An 18043-nucleotide genomic window follows, 5' to 3' on the forward strand; every position below is an offset into this window, starting at 1 on the left:
ATAACATTTACCACCCTCCTAGAAACATATACAACAGAATATTCTGGCACCGGGTATTGTCACAGACAGTATGCTACAAAAACAACTTACTTTACTGTTATAACCTGGAAAAGACTCGAAATCATACCCATTATGTAGACCAATTGCGCTCCTACTACAGACGTAAAAAGCTTTGCATCTATATTAGTCTCCCGACTTCACACAATATGGCCAGACCTAATCTTGTTGTGGAGCTCAACAGGGAAAATATACAAGTTTCCATTTTACCTACACGTTTAAATTTGCCTTGTACTTACATGATAATATACTTAGAAATTATTTAGCATGTGGTACAATTCTTAGTATGCATTTTATCATGTCGCCAGTACACTCTGTCCAAGACAAGTGTTGTGTAGTTCCTACAAATCTATATAGGATCTGCGCATTGAAACAACAAACTAAGGGATTAGTGCCCAGACTGATTCCAGACCCCCCCCAAAGGATATGTCCGCCTGTAGACCAGCTAGCTCACAGTGCCACTATAAACCCCACAACCTTACCAAAGAGCGAATAGTTTCTGGCAACTATCGAACAGGACAACCCTTTCCCCTCAGGAATTGTAGAAACAGTACAGTACTTTTCGCTCAGTCACTCGTGCTCACTTTGTCTCAGAGAGACACACAGAATAAACGGTGGGGACGTTTTCAATGAGCATTTTTTGAACCAGCATCATTCTAGTGTAAAATACATGAGCTGTAGCAACCATTGGCACAGAAACAGATATATACGGTCATAAGCACCAACAGAGTAACTAAAAGATAGAATTCTACCATAGTGCTAAAACAATGGATATAGGTAGGCATATAGATACATGACAATATTACGTACTCCTACGATGCTACCCCCTAACTAGAAGTACCTAAGTGGACCTAGCACGTATGTAGGTGTATAGCCAAGAATCCCCCTAGGAAAGAGCAAACACCGCTACCTGATGTGAGAGAGCGAAGGACCCAGTCTTGGTCTCGAGCTGGACACCCCGCAAGGGATGTCAGACCACTGCGTGCTGGAGTGTCTCCGTGCAGGGACTTCAGTGTCTCATGTCAGGATGGAAGTTTTTCTGCTCTAGTTTGCCCAGCGAAGATGTTGTGCTACAAAACCCAAAAGCTACTCTCAGGGGTTCTACCTAGATGTGTCATGGTACTGTGGGCATGTACACCAAGGATGACGATAGTGATGACCCTTATACAGAGTTATTATGCAGAAGATTGTAATTCTGCTATGATACGGAGAATACTCATGCATAATAAACTAGGCTAGTTTTCGGAGAAAACCACATGACATTTATTGAGCACCTAACTAGGTAAAAGGTCAGCACCAAACTCGTTATGTGGAACAATGGTAGGACGAATATAGGTAAATGGTCCTGTAACTACCTAGGTCTATATTGGGGTTCATAACAAAGAAACATTTGAACGCGATGCCCTCGTATTTGGATCTTCAGATGGAGACAGCTACGAGTCTCAAGACAAAAATCACATTGGCACTGCACCTTTTACACAGTACGACTGGGACGGTGCTTTTGTTATAAAAACTGCCTCTGAGCCAAATCCAGCAGAGGAGCACTTCTGTGGATTATCCTGGAAAGCTGTGCACTGTGACTGATATGCAGCCCTGCTGACTCAAGTCTTCATCCTGCAGAGGACGTTAGTCTGGTCTACACCAGATCAGCCTTTTGATACATCATACACAGGTATGGGGGGTTAGGTTGTCCAAAGAGATCTAGCAGAAGGTATTCCCACTATGCCCTCGCTAGTATTAGATAGTAGTAGAAATATAATTAGATAATCATATAATCAGACAGCAATGTTATAATGGTTGAACAGTTTATCTTTTTCATCACTCTTGTAATGCTGGTTGCAATACTTTGTTTCATCCTACTAATAATTGCAGCTCACCCTTTTTACACAATAGAATTGTTTCAATAAATGTTTGAATAGCCAATTTGTGTCTTTCTTGTGACCCCTTGGGCATGCCTGAGTAACAACAAAAGGGTAGATCTGTTTCCACCATTTCTTTGGGGAATTAGAGTGGTCATGTTCTTGGGTTGCAAATGCCATCTGGTACCCTGTCATGGTTAGAGGTTCAGATGAGACACAGTGAGCTAGCTAGGAATTGTGCCAACATTCTCTGATGATATGTGTGGACTCAGTCACCATATTCTGACTGTTATGTGTCCAGATACACAGTCCTGCTTAATCCGTAGGTACCATATGCCCATCCCACCTCAACAAGCTGATTTAATCCAAAACCACAATACTAGAGGCTATACAAGACTTGCCCTTGTTAATTGAAGCAGCTGAGAAGGCAGAAAGCCGATGGACCTCCTCTTGCGCGACACAGAGAAGGCCCTCGATTAGGTCAATTGGCCCTTCATCACTAAACTTCTAGACAAGATCCCATTAGGCCCAAAAACTGAAGCGCATGATCCATAGACTGTATTCTAAAGAAACTTCTTGCCTATGTAAGGAAGGATCATGCACCTACAGTCCGTAGAGCAACACTGTACAAAACCACACGTGAGGAACAGTTAGGCTTCCACAATATTAGATCCTACCTTGCAGCTACAACGATCCATCCAGCTCTAAACTGGAACCAAATCCCGGGAAGGAGTGGTTGGGTTAATGCTGAACAATATTTCTCTTAAATTCCACAGCATCTAATCTAATGGCTACCGCAGAGCGGGTCTGGTCTGGGAAACAACATATGCTGATTACCACTCTTATTCGGACTATATTCTTATAGACTAATGAAGGAAATAACATGTAATGCAGGCTCTACCACACTCCCCTCCCCAGTAACTCCCATAATCCACAAATCAAACTTCCAGCCAGGTCGCTCTGATCTGCAGTTTGGACATTGGAATTACAGCAACCTACCCTCCCTTGACTATCTGGCTAATGACCTATGCGCTCAAGAGGAGTTACAGGCCTATTGGCACCTGGGCAGAAGGGAGACTTTCAGCTAACACAACTACTCCACTGGGCAGGCACACAAGTAGTTTGTGATGGTGCAAAAAGCGAGAAAACCTCACTATAAAATATATTTGCACACAGAGTAGATATGGGATTACATGGTTGCAGTGAGAATTCACTATTCTGGGCCCTAAAGCCCAACACAGCTATGTGACACTATGGAAACGGCCACAAAATCCCAGAAGACATATGGAACAAAATCTGGCAAAGGAAAAGAAAAATCTATTTGCACTTCACAGAAAGAAAATGCATATACGCTACTCACCGATGGTATCGGCAAATATTTGTTAGCGCCAGTTCTTAACTGGAAGAACTGCAGTGAGAGGGGTACCATCTTTCACATGTGGTGGCCATGTAGATGTCTCCAAGCATACTGGAAAGAAATCCTGTCACACATCAGGTAAATATTGGTACTCACAATAAACCCTCCCACAATACTCGTAGGCGACCCCAGAGAGAACAGTAGATATCCTCTTTCCACACCAAAGGGTAAACTCCACACCTCTTAGTGGCAGCACATTTAGTATTAGCGCAGGTATGGAAGCAAGAGGTCTCTCCTCCCCTACATGTTTGGCAGTGAAAAGTCTGAACAATCTATGCCCTTCAAAAATTAACGGCCGTAACACAATAGACAAATCTCAAATCACTTGGCTGCCATTCAAAACTTTTGTTAAAAAGGGGACAGAATTGTGGCATTCAGTCTCACCCTACTTACAGAAATTAATTGAAGGGCTTGGATTCAATACAATACAATCCCATCAACATCAGCAAGCTTCTCACACCAAGATAGCTTGTCTTGAATAAATCATATTGCATAAAGTGTAATTTCCCCTTGCCCTAATTGTACCTACAAACTGAATATGTCGCTTCATCACAGAAGTGTACTGCATTTGTACAGTAACACTGGAAGCATTTCTAAAATAAAGTGTTTAGAAAACAATGATTCAGCAAGCAAATCCAGCCCGAGACTCCAACTCCGTATTTAATCCTCCAGAAACTAGAAAAGGTTCTGTTCCCTCCAAACTCTAAATGAGGCTGTTAGTTTTTTTTTTTTTTAACAAGGTCTTCTGAATATTGATCTTTATACAGTTTTCAATTTGAAGACATTCCATTAAATAAGATAAACAGAAGAGGAATTCCAATAGCTCTTCAAGGAATAATAATTGAATTGTATGAACCCCTAGAATATTTAATGTCTCAAATAAAACTTGTATTTTATCAGTATGAAGATGATATGCAGTCGTATATAGAGCTAAATTTGTCTGCATCTATTCCCAACTAAACTCACAGCTCACTAGCATCCAGAACGGATGGACGAAAGTCACCTTAATTTCAACACCATATTTTTACTATCAGTCAAAAATCAAGCTGCTGGCCATATTTACATCAAAGCACTGAAAGATCTGACCATCGCCCCCAAAACCTTCCACCTGTACCGAATTACTAGGATTTCTTAATTCCATGTACACCTCTACAAAACAAAATCTCAAACACTCTAAGCCCAATTCACAAACTACATTTTGTAGTCTTTAAAGTAGTGCTACAGTAGTACTACTCTCGTACTACCAAATAAAATACATACATCTATGGCCGAAGACCTCCACCTCTCCTATCTTTTGTATGCAGAGATCTACAGCATGGTGGCCTAGATCTCCGCACAAGCAGGTATACGGATAGTGAATGTATGAAGAACAAGGGGGAGTGGTGGGAAAATGGGGAACAAATACTACTAAATAGGGATGGGGTTTAGGGGAAATTCAAGAAGGGGTTTGGGAGGTACATGCCAATACAAAACACAAATCCAGAAAAGAATATGACAACTGCAATTCACAAAATGAACATCTAAAGTAACTACAGCCCTAACGCTGTCAAAACAAGCTTAAACATACAGCTCAGCCTTGGAGTAAGTCAAGCACCACACTTTGCCAACTACTGGTATGGTAAAGTACTCCCATAGAAAACAATGGAGTCAAGGATTTAAAATAATACTTCATTGTGACTAATGTTAAATAAGTGGAATGAGCTAGACAATTAAAATTATATACATATTTTTAAGTGATAAATAACGAAAATTATTTTCATTCAAAGACTTAGGGGGTCTATTAGGATGGTGGGAAATCCGCCCGCCATATCTGTCCGCCCGCTTAACATTTCCCCCTGCCATATTACGATGGCGGTGGAGACCCAGGCGGACGGAAAGACCGTCCGCCAGTTTTCCGCCGGTAGGCAATCCGCCCGACTGCCTACCGGGCGGAAAAGACCTGCAATATGGTGGAGGTGCCTTCACCAACATCCATATTACAATGATGGTGGTCTCATGCCTTTCCATGGCGGAGACTCTGCCATGGAAAGGCATGCAGAGAATGCCTTTGAGGGCCCGTTGTAGGTCCCCAGGAGGTTGGGGGGTGGGTGGCTGCACTTGGGGGGTACGCATTGTATCCCCCATATTTGCATGCACAAGGTGGCAGGCACCACGCGGTGCTTGTCACGTTGTGCATGCAAATGCACAAAATGCCCTTTCAACATTCTGGCGGGTGCTGAATACAGCACCACCCGCCACAATGTTAAATATACAGGATGCGACCGCAGTGGTGGCGGTCGCATCCTAATTGGCACAGCGGGACCGCCGCACCACTGGCGGCCGGTCCCAGCACCACTAGAGTGGCGGGCGGACTGGAATCCGCCCGCCATCCTAATAGACCCCTTAATTTCCAAAGGAATTAAACTTTTTTTTAATAAAAATGCAAATGTTCTTTAATAAATATATACATTTCAACTGAGTTACAAAACATGAACTAAATGTTAGAGAGGGTGAATATTTTATTTAATTGTTTAAAAAATAAAATGTATAAAATAATCATTGTATAATTTAATATATATTTGATTTGAAGAGCTAATGTGCTGTAAAATGTTACTTTATTATGTCCAGTTTAATAAGAAATATTTTGAGTTATTTTACAAGTATGTTATGCAAGTATATTAGGCATTAAAACTGATTTATTCTAAGTAATGAACTTTATTCAATTTCCCTGTAGCTTACAAGAGGAAGATCTCGATCCCTGTGGTGGTGATCTCCACCAGTAGGAGAAAAATAACTCTTAATGAACTTTATACATGTAAATTTAGTTGTTAGAGACTCCACAACTTCTCCTATTGGGAAGGGGTGGAGACATGCAAGTCTAAACCAAGGTGTAAATCTCCACTCGCGATGGCGGATGGAAAAAACATTGAGCTTTAACCCTAGAAGTAAGAGTAAACATACATGAGTAAACATACACATGCATTGTTAACCTTTGTGAATCAGGTACCATAGTCTATAACCAGAATGTAAGAAATGGCTGTTTATGCCTTTTATACAGTTGTTCCCTTCTAACAAGATACCTACAAAAATGCCTCAGCCCATTAAAAGCTGATCGATGAGGAGGCACTACATGTGTACCCAGGGACACATTTCATTGGCCTACGACAGACGGGGGCCCTGTTTGGGGATCCGGATACCTTTCCGACCACCTTTTCATGGCAGGGTCCACATCACAAAAAGTCTGTCATAAAGGGATGTTGTAATCCTGATGGCTGTACCTGCCTCAGCACCACCGCCATTCTGGGATGCTCCTCCAACCGCTGCACCGTCAGGATATACAATCCTGGCAGAGGCAGCCATGTTGAGCCCGACAGCTGTGGGTCCAACCGCCAGTATTATAATACGGCAGTCGGACTGCTGCTGACATCGTAATCAGACCCTAAATAAATCTATAAAAATATGAAAATTTGTAGGGTTCAGATATGCTATTCTCGCTCGAACCTGAGCACCAGTTGGTAAAGTGTTGAACTTTAAAATGGGTCAGATTAACTATCTATTCCAATGCACGCCGGGCACGCTAGGGAAAGTGTTGGACAACGGAAAGTACCAATCCAAACACACACATATATATAAGAAAATAATTTTTAATAAATATATTAAAAGCACATTTTTAGATACTAAACCTTATAAAAATAATGACAACTTTAAATATATTCAAAATTAAGAATACATAAACAGTTAAAAATATTTACTTGATAAAACCTTAAAAAAGATATACATTTTTAAAACACTTCCGCACCTACTATCCCACAAATGCAGCATCAACAAATACAAATTAAGGCACTTAAAAAAACATATATATATATATATATATATATATATATATATATATATATATATACATATATATATAGAATACACATTAATTTAACTACTAAAAAAGTATAAAAGTTACAATTTACAAATTTTCTAAACCAATTACATTTAATTAACCAATTAAAAAACTACAATTTAGTACCATTTTATTTAACATTATCTAATAAATCACAAAATTAATCAAATTAACAAAATTAAAAAAATGAATGCAATAATAAACATTAAAAAACTTCTCCATTTCTCTACAAACCCAACTTGCCAATAAATAAATGCAAATAAAATAACAATCTTAAACAATATATCACTAAGTCAAAAATAAACTACACAAAAATAATTACACAATTTACCATTGAAATAATAACTTAAAAAGCAAAGGGTAATATTATAGACAACTATCTGCCTCATTAGGAAGTCGGTTGGATCGCATACAACAGGACGTCATCATCTGCTGCCGCAGTCCGACCGCCGCGGATCGGAGGCAGGGCGTAGGGACCGACCGACGATTCTGACTCGTCGAAATGTAATTTCCTACGATTAGGGCGGTGCCTGCTCAGGCAGCATCTTACAAATTACGATGTCCCTTCCAGACAGCATTTCAATGGTGGTCCGACCACCAATGAAAGGCTGTCTAAAAAAGACTTTTGCAGTCCTTAGCAAGGCCCTTGTCCCTCTGAGCCTCCGCTACGAGACCTGGCAAAACATCCTGGCACACAGGGCATTGATGTTTGCAAACATCAAATTTTCCAATGCGGGTTATGCTGCGGCCCTTTCCCGACCGCAGCATAAGCTGCAATGGAAAAATTGATGTTCCCAACCGCCTCATAGGCGGTCGCATCCTAATTTTTCAGCTGGAACTGCCGACTACTAGTCGGTCGGGTTCCATTCCAACACGATGCAGGTAGGACATGTATCTGACAGGCATCATAATAAGACCCTATATTACAAAAAATATAAAGTACCTAAAAAAACAATACTTTTACCTTCTCTGTTCCATCCCACTATGTTTTCGACACCATAAAATTTGTGTGTCAAGATTTTTGATTTGATATATTAGTGGAAGACAAAAAAGGCCAACTTAAAGTCCCACCCTCTCAACCCCTACAACTACCTAACCAAAAAATTCAAAGTCTGAGGGGTATCAATGAGACGTAGATGACACTTATTCTTGCAACGCCACACTTTAGAATAAACTGCATTATATAAATCCTTTTCAGGGCACGCTCCTAGAATCTTGAATATCATCCCTTTTCACATGTGGAACACACCTGCTTCATCATCAAAAAGGTGTGAAATACATCCAGATAAGCTAAATTCTCAATTCATCATACCTGTCAAATGTCATGATACAGGCATTGCTGTTTCATAACTTAATTTCTCCAACAAGATGCTAGAAAGCACAGAGATATTAAATAACTGCTCTGTAAACACAATTGCATTGTAGGGCTTATAATGCAAACAAAGGATGATGTTTTTGTGATTAAGAATGAACATCATTACTCTATGAACATCCTATTTACGGACTACATAGGATATGCCCATGTGTACTTAGTCTAATAGGTGGTATACAATTTTATTGGGATTTAGTACAAATTGTTACAGATCACAATTAGCACCATATGAACATCCAAACCTCCCCTTACCCAGTCTACCCCTGCAGTTACTGCAAACGATTGTGGAGTAACAACAAATATAACAGAGGGGGGAACGTCTGCGCTTATATGTTCAACACAGTCATTGTAACTCCTACGTCTCTCGTGGGGTTTCCTCCATGGTGCAATATACCACAAGGAAACGTTATTCCGCTCCCTCTCTAAACATTACACAGTATTGACTTATTCACTCTGCGCAGAGGCAGCACGCTAGTCTGGGGTTGGTGGGGAAAGTAAGTATCAGCTGGGTCAAGTAGGTCCGCAAGCATCACCGCCCAAGCATGCAGATCATGCTCTAGTTTATCGTCATGCTTACATTTATGCATCCAGCTCTTTTCAGCGACTACCCACTCAGCCATGTCTCTCACCCATTCACACACCATAGGAGGGGCAGGGGACAGTTAGTGAATAGCCACTCTCTGCTTAGCTAGGACCAACCCCAACATACTTAGTCTAATAGGGGTTGAATTTAAAAAAATACCTGGAGAAGGAATCTCCAAATTAGAGCTAATGGACCTCCTTTAAAAACTATAATTCTTCTTTGTTTTGAAAAATGTCAATAAAAATAAAAAAGAGTTTAAAATAAAAGAACTATAATTTTAACCAACATGATGAAACTGATGCATCCTTGCACAGTTCTTTTTTTTCATATCACAGATGCCGCTTTAATACTGAAAAGCTGCATTATTTTTGAAGCAGGGTATCCAAACTCGAATTGAGTTCCACATACCTCGACAAGCGTAGACCCTTTGTGGCCCATAATTCATGGACTTTGTACTGGTAAAGCAAACTATTGTTTTATATCACTGAAAAAAACAAGTTAAAATGAAGTTATGGTGAGCTTTGCAATAACACCATAACACTTGGGTAAAAAATAAAATAAAAAAAACATTGAAATCCACGTAAAAACATTGAACGTGTAGTTATGGTTTGGATTTAAAACCTAGCCCTTGATGTGACAAAATTATACCTAATCGCACCGGTGAGATGATTCCTTCTGTGTATGCATAAAGCCATGCATCTCAGATACACACAGAGTTTAGGGACATCAACAACCCTTTCAAAGCTCTGTACTGCTTGCCGAATGGTAAAGTAGCCCGCTGAGTGTATCTTTGTTGGGTGACCAAGTATGGCATCCAAAATGTGAGTTTCAAGCTGCGCTGTGTTGTACTTCCTGTGGTATGACATTATTAGGGTTAAAAGCTTTGTACATTATGCTATTATTATAACACAGATTATTTGGGCCATACGGGTACAGTAGTAGTCTGCACCTAGGGAGAAGCATGCTGCTTAAAAACATTTATTTAAGCTATGTAGAGAATATGCTGAACTTCTAGCTCCTATATTTACCACTACTCTGAGCCATGCGAAAAGAATAAGATGATTTTTTTTAAATCATGTATACAAAAGCTTACGAGGAGGAGGCAACAACAATATTAGCTGGCGGTCTTTTACACAATACCGTACAAAACGAGAAAACAGCTTGAACTCTTGGTAAACTTTGAGCCTTGCAATTCTTCTCCAGACTCTTTGGATTTAAAAAATAACATGAAAGCAATATTCATTTCTTAGAAGCTTTAAGCACGAGAAACAGAACATTTGGTTCTAATCATAACTGGCATGCACTCGCACATTGTTCCAACATTAATGGTTACATGCTAACACTGGGAACAATCTAGGCCCTGGAATGCTGGAGTATCTCCTGCACGTATAAACCCGGATAAAGCAGCGTTCAGATGGGAGGGCGATCTGGCTGGGGTTGAGATGGGGAGGGTAGGGCGGGGAAGGAGGCACCAGGACATGGAGGGCAGAGCGATTGAAAAGATGAGCACTTGTGTGGAGTAATCAAACACAATGATTAAGCGCACGAAACAGAACGTTTGTTTCCAATCATAACTGGCATGCACTTGCACACTGTTCCAACATGAATGCATAAACACTTACATGGAAACAATCTGGGCGCTGGAATATCTCCTGCACTTATAAACCCAGATAAAGGAGCATTCGGATGTGAGAGCGACCTGGCTAAGGTAGGGATGGGGCAGGTGGGAGGGGGAAAAGAGGCACACTTGTGTGGAGTCCTCGAACACACGGAAAAAAGTAGCTCCTAAAACAAGAGTAGTGGATGGACACAAGTATTTGGTCCATGCTGTGGGGAGAGCTAAACACAAGAAGAGGCATGACACATGCATGCATGCCATGGACAAACAGGGACAAAGAATATGAGTGGGACGATGGAGCAAGCAAATGGTAAGCCTATGGGCGGGCTGAAGCCCCCTAAATTGTAAACATGTCTTTTCGAGACAGCGCATGCGCTATCTAGCCAAGACCTAAAAAGATAACTGCTGATAAGCTGCACACTAAAGCACGACAAATGTGCATGAGCTACGACTAACGTGGGCCAGTGTCACCACACTGCATCAGGAATATTAATTGGGACCAACCCATATCTCGGTTTAAGAACTGGTAACGAAACCGGAATTTGGCTGGTTCTCATTCAATAGTAGAAAAACTGTATCCATTGGGCAGTATTGTGTCATATAGACAACTTTTATTCTATTACTCTCTCATACAACACACAATCCTCTTATACCATTCCACAGGGTACATACACAAGAAGTTTTGACCATATATTGCCCACAGATAATCTCAACACCTATGGTTCTAGAAAGATATGAATCGATTTATTGATAAAAAATATTTCATTAAAACAGTGTTAAAAAAGACAATTGACATAATCCAAAAACATTCTATCACGAATTGCACTATCATAAAACACAATTAATAAAAAGGGATTTATTAGCAATTCAATTGCAAAAAAGAGTACATAACCTAGACACACACACATCCAATGCCAGCACTTTCAATGAATGAACTTGCACTGCATTAAGTACAGATAGATTGGAGACCAAAGGCAAATGGATAGGCATTGGCATGAACATAAACCATACATGCCAACCCTCCTGATTCAGACGGGAGACTATCGATTTTAAGGCTAATCTCCCGAATCCTGCATGCAGATGGTAGGGGCTGGGATTATGCACTAACAGTAACCTGCTCCTGCAAGCAAGTGCACAACAGTTTTGTCACACTTCTCTCCATGCCATAGCGATTTATCTGGGCTTCTGACAGATATGGAAGAAACAATTTAATTTCTGATATCCAATTCTCATACATGCCAATAGACAATTCAGGCGGGCCTAATTTTGGCCGTCTCCCACCTGAAATTGCCTCTACTTCGATAGAAGACAGTGGGGGAAATACTTTCGCCCAATCATTTTATTAGCATCTTCCTCATTCCTCTTCTAATATGTTGGCATTACTAGATAATAAACGTATGGCATTTGAGTTGAGGCTAAGGCCGAGATCCCATTGTTTAACAGACCTTCCATTTACGAATTTGGGCTGGGGGAGGAGGCCAATTCCTGTCTAGTTAGGATTACAGAACTCAGCTATTTAAAAAAAAAACCGAAGTTTAAGATACTTAGGGCCGCATATGGTGTATGGAAACAGATTAAGTGGCAGTTCTATATCCCAAATTTGAATGCATATACCCCCTTCGCTGCCTCTGGCTTGCTCCCTATAATTTTTCGGGATCAAGCCACATTTAGATGGGGCTTGCGAGAAGTATGTTGCATTGGCGATTTGTTTGATAAGGGTCAATTTCTATCCTTCTCGGATTTACAGGTGAAATATGGCTTAGGGAGACAAGATTTTTTCAAATATCTTAAAATCCTTAGTTTTCTGGGTCGGATAGGGTCAGGCTCAGAACCTCAGTTTGTGAAAATTCCAATTATTGAAAGAACAAGGAAAAAAACAATAGGTCAGTTATAACAATTACTGGAAATATTTCCGGATGACATAGAAATCTGGAACACTAAACGGGTGAATAAATTGGGAATCACTGGTATACAAATAGAAAGATCTCTTGATCTTGCAAACCAGGTCTTAATATCGGGCAGACTAATAAGTCAGCACTATATGTCCCTCTTTGGCTTGTATTACACTCCTGCTAAAATTGCCAAATGTGGGGCTACGACGGGGGACAAATGTAACAGGTGTGGATTTCAGGCTGCAGACTCGATTCATATGTTTTTTTCCTGCCCAAGATTGGGGCCTTTTTTGCAGGAGATTGTGAATTTTTTAGGTTTAATTCTTGGAGCCCCAATTACAATTAATGGGGAACTAGGAATTATTGGTGTTGGTTCTGATAGTGATAGTAATTTAAGATCGAGATCCGCATCGGCTATGCTATTTATTGCTATGGCAGTGGCACGTGTTGTACTACTAATGATTGGATTGGTTCTGACCCACCAACCTTTTGTAATTGGCGGTCAAGGTTGTTAGCCAATTACAATTTAGAGCTATCCGTATATAAAAATAAAGGGAGAAGGAAAAAAGATATGGGTTGTAAAATATGGGCCCCAAAACACGAAATGGATACAACAAATGTAGGAAGGACAAAGATAGCTGTACATATAAGGTGCTGGCAGCGGCCGTTCTTTATAAATTGAACATTTCTGGATGAAGTAATATTATGCTATTCTGCCTATGTGGCCCCAATTATTGCTACTGCTATTGTTTTTTTGTTAATGATATTTATTTTGTATGTATATTTGCTTGATTTTGTTTTGTATCATAACCTGATCCATGTATAAAATGCCTTGTTGATAGGGTTAAAAAAAACTCAATAAAAATATTATTTTTTTCCAAAATGAAGAGGTTAAATATAACCTTAGTAGAAGACCAAAAGGTAAACGCTGTATTACTTGTGAATAAGATCGTGGCCACTCATAAGGTTTCCCAGCTGATCGTTGCCACCTAACTGGATTCTGCAACCGTGCTGCTGATGAAGATAGAGAAAATCGTATGCCTGGAAGAGTTGGTAACTGAACTCGGCCAGGCTCATACCCTCGGGGCTGCGAAGACGGCTCTGCACACTCTGTCGGCTTAGAAGAGTGCCCATGCGAAGATGACGACCCACTGAGGACAGAAACTCCACGGCGCCGCGACGCCGGTACCAAGTGGCATTATTGAGGATAGTGAAGGTTCCAGTGGGGCTTGCCCTCGTGCCGTCAAGGCAATCCTCGTGGTGTCCCAGGACTTGTTGCAGATTCTCCCGGATCCCCCTCACATTGTCCTCGATTGCCTCCGGACTCAGGGGCTCCCTCTCGTGGGAACGGCCACTGGGATCCCCGACCAGGGCAGTGGACCCTCCGATGACGGCGATGCAGTTGTGTCCGGCGCGCCGAAAATGTAGCAACCCGAGCAACGGAAGCAAGTGACCCACATGCAAGGAGGGGGCAGTGGGGTCGAAACCGCAGTACACTGTCTGTGGACCAGAGTCCATTAGCTTCTGAAGTACATCTGCGCCCCCCTCCGCCGGGAACACATCCCGGAACAAGCCACGTTCTGCTGCAGAATAAAGAAACGAGCCCGAGGAGTACCATCGCCTTCCAGTCGGTGGAAGAAACCAGGCAGCACACAACCGCATCCGTGATATGGGCGCCGCCATCTTTACAACGCTCGAAGCATGCTGGGAGACGAGATGACACCCTTGCTGCCAAAAGACCCAAATAAGCCCCGCCCAACACATTGGAACATAAACACAGCATCCAAACGCGCTGGTTTTTCAAACGCCTTGTGCTGGCACTTCTGAGGCTAGAACAAAAGCATTTTTAGGTCTCGCCTGACCCAGCGCATGCGCTGGTCTGGCGAGACTTATTGAGAGGGCTCCAAAAAAGTGCTACCAGGCCTGCCTAGAGCTACAGTGCATGTGCGCGGGCGCGCGCGCCGCGTTTTACCGCACTTACTTTCACTTTCGGCCACACGGCCGCTTTGATGTTTGATCGTGATCGGATCAGTGCATGTGCACGGGCGCGCGCGCAGCGTTTTACCGCAATTACTTTCACTTTCGGCCACACGGCCGCTTTGATGTTTGATCGTGATCGGATCGCGATCACTTTCGGGGCGCACGGTCGCTTTGTATAGCCAATAGGTCTCGATTTTGGGACCTTATAAGTATTTAGTTACTCAGCTGTTGCATGGCTAAACACTTATAAGGTCCAAAAGGCGAGACCTATTGGCTATGCCAATGCTTGTTAGCTCAGTATACAGGAATATCGCTATTTATCACTCTCTGATTTGGTAATGTACAGTGGTCATAGTTCATCAAAAAGTATGGTTGGGACTGTCACCCAGGAAAATTTACTGCTCGAACCTCCTACCTTCAAAAGGGAACGATTTACGGCTCAATCTGTTAGGATGATTACTCAGTAGTACTTTACCAGGGTTGCCTGCTCCCACTGCGCGCCCCTCCCTCCTGCGCGCGGAAGCCACCAGCTGGAATGTTGACAGCTGGACGTTCTAGGGTGACAGTTTAGACAGTTGGTAGGATAGTGATCTGTCAGTTATGCACTTGGCCTCCGGTTGAGTGCGTCGTCCTTTAAGGTAATAATCTTCTACAAGCATAACCTCTGACGCCTCATCTTTACACAATCCTTCTCTGGTAATGCGGCCAGAATCTGTAACTCACTTCTTCCAACCCTCCGAACCACCACCTCTTACCTTTAAAACTGATCTTAAAACTCTCCTCCGAAGGCACTTCTGTAGTGTGTTTAGAGGGCCCACATGGAGGAAGGACTCTGGCACTGTATATTTGTAGGTAAGTGACTTTTATTCATAAATTTACAAGTATCACGGAGAGCGCCAGGAGATGTCAGATAAGCTCCGCGCTAATAATCATTGCACAAGATGGCCGCCGCGCTCTACGTCATCACGAGCACCGTGAAGACCAGAGCGCAACACTACATATCTCCCCCCTTTACGGATATACATTTCACACATAAGATAATGTCTCTCAGGTTACTTGCTGTTGGACTCGTTCCCTTCTCCCATCTCAAAGTCTATGTACTTCAACGGTCTTACCACAGCTCTGCCAGTACGTGTGCGCCTCACCGGAGTCTTGGAAGAGTACTCAGCTACTTCTTGGGAATTCCTCGTTCCACTTCTTTCTACACTCCAGGGAACTCCTCTGCACGACGACCTGCTGGTGCTTCCCGAATGTTTCTCAGCTCCTGGATCACTCCTTTTCTCTACTTCCTCTTCTATCTCTCTTTCTCTGGTTATTCCCGTTCCTGCTCCCACCAGATTGACCTCCATATCTTGCATCCGGGGAGTTGCTGTCTGTCCACTTTCTTTTTCACTCCATCTCAAGATCTTGTTGCATTTGGACATCCTATCCTGGGACCAAACCTTTCCGTCGCTCAGCAAGGCTGCTCGGTTGTAGACTTCCTCCACTTGCATGGGTGCACTAAACTTGCTGTCGCCTTTCCTTCTTAACTGGGCTAGTTTGACTCGAACCCATTCTCCTCTCTCTAACTCCGTCTCTTTGACATTTCTCCTTCTATTGAAGTGTTTGGTATATATTCTCTGTGCCTTTTCCAGATTATGTTGCACTACAGCTGGAGACCACTTGCTCGTGATTGTGCGCTCCTTCCAGACAACATTGTCCTTCGTGAATGGGTCTCGACCTCTGAGAATCTGGAAGGGGCTGTATCCTGTGCTGACCTGCTGGTGCTTCCCGAATGTTCCTCAGCTCCTGGATCACTCCTTTTCTCTATTTCCTCTTCTCTCTCTCTTTCTCTGGTTATTCCCGTTCCTGCTCCCACCAGATTGACCTCCATATCTTGCATCCGGGGAGTTGCTGTCTGTCCACTTTCTTTTTCACTCCATCTCAAGATCTTGTTGCATTTGGACATCCTATCCTGGGACCAAACCTTTCCGTCGCTCAGCAAGGCTGCTCGGTTGTAGACTTCCTCCACTTGCATCGGTGCACTAAACTTGCTGTTGCCTTTCCTTCTTAACTGGGCTAGTTTGACTCGAACCCATTCTCCTCTCTCTAACTCCGTCTCTTTGACATTTCTCCTTCTATTGAAGTGTTTGGTATATATTCTCTGTGCCTTTTCCAGATTATGTTGCACTACAGCTGGAGACCACTTGCTCGTGATTGTGCGCTCCTTCCAGACAACATTGTCCTTCGTGAATGGGTCTCGACCCCTGAGAATCTGGAAGGGGCTGTATCCTGTGCTGGTCGGGGTAATCCTGTATGCCCACAACATGCACTTTAGTTCTTTCTCCCAGTCCTTCCCAGCTCCTATCGCTGATTGTATCAAGCCCATGATGATTCTATTAAACCTCTCGGCTAGTCCGTTCCCTGCTGGATGGTATATGGAAGTATGTTTGATTTTTATCCCATTCCTTCCCATGTACGCATTCCACTTTTCCGATGTGAACTGAGGCCCATTGTCACTTAGGAGAGAGCGTGGAATACCTTCTCTAAGGAAAACGGTTGTGAGAAATTTTAATATTTTGTCAGTGTCCATGTCTTCCTATATGTCCACTTCTGGCCACTTGGAGTACCGGTCCCCAAGTACCGCCACGTATTTCTGGACTCCCTGGTTATCCAATATTGGCCCCAAGATGTCTATCGACAGATCTTCCCAAGGGATGGTGGGGTTGTCGATTTTCCCTAAGGGTGGACGCATCAGGCTTTGGGACTTGTCCGCTCTTTGGCATTGATCACACTCCCGCACGTACCTCTCTACCTGGTTATCCATGGCCGGCCACCAGTACATCTGTTTCGCTCTGAGCTTCGTTTTCACAATGCCCAGGTGTCCTTCATGTATGATGGCTAGTAAGCGTGACACCAGCGTGTTGGGTGGAACTACCTTTTCACCTCTACGCAGGAAGATCCCTTGGTCACACACTGGTAACTCCTCTCTCACTTCAAAGAATTTCCTGAGCGCTGCCTCCACGTGTCTCTTCTCTGGCCATCCCCCTAGTGTGAACCGTTTGACCGCCCGATGTCCGAGTCGGTCTCGTACGCTTCCTTCCACTCCTATTCGCTTATCACTCGTTCGTGATCTTCCGTGAACGCCACTCTAATGTCTTCTTCCTCAGATTCACTCGGAGCTTCCTCCATGGCTGCGGCACGACTGAGGTAGTCAGCTACTTTATTTCTGGTTCCTGGGATGTGTTCTACATCATACCTGTAATCCAATAATTTAAAAGTCATTTTCGCGATGCGGGGGGTCGCATTGGCATGTCCGGATGTTGTGAGGACTTTGACCAGAGGTTTATGGTCTGTTCTTATCCTGAATCTTGTACCCCATAAGAATTGGCGGAACTTCTCTATGGCCCAGACT

General features: G+C 42.7%; 1 protein-coding gene across 1 annotated transcript in view; it reads right to left on the minus strand.

Moving 5' to 3' along the window:
* YARS2 (tyrosyl-tRNA synthetase 2) overlaps positions 1-14458 on the minus strand; it is a 73961-nt gene extending 59503 nt beyond the window's left edge. The window contains exon 1 of the mRNA XM_085652406.1: positions 13607-14458. Coding sequence (XP_085508532.1) covers positions 13607-14433 — 827 coding nt within the window. The 5' untranslated portion in view covers positions 14434-14458. The remainder of the gene's footprint in view (positions 1-13606) is intronic.
* Positions 14459-18043: the final 3585 nt, after the last annotated feature.

Source organism: Triturus cristatus, chromosome 4_1 (genome assembly GCF_964204655.1).
Source record: "Triturus cristatus chromosome 4_1, aTriCri1.1, whole genome shotgun sequence".
Classification (NCBI taxonomy): domain Eukaryota; kingdom Metazoa; phylum Chordata; class Amphibia; order Caudata; family Salamandridae; genus Triturus; species Triturus cristatus.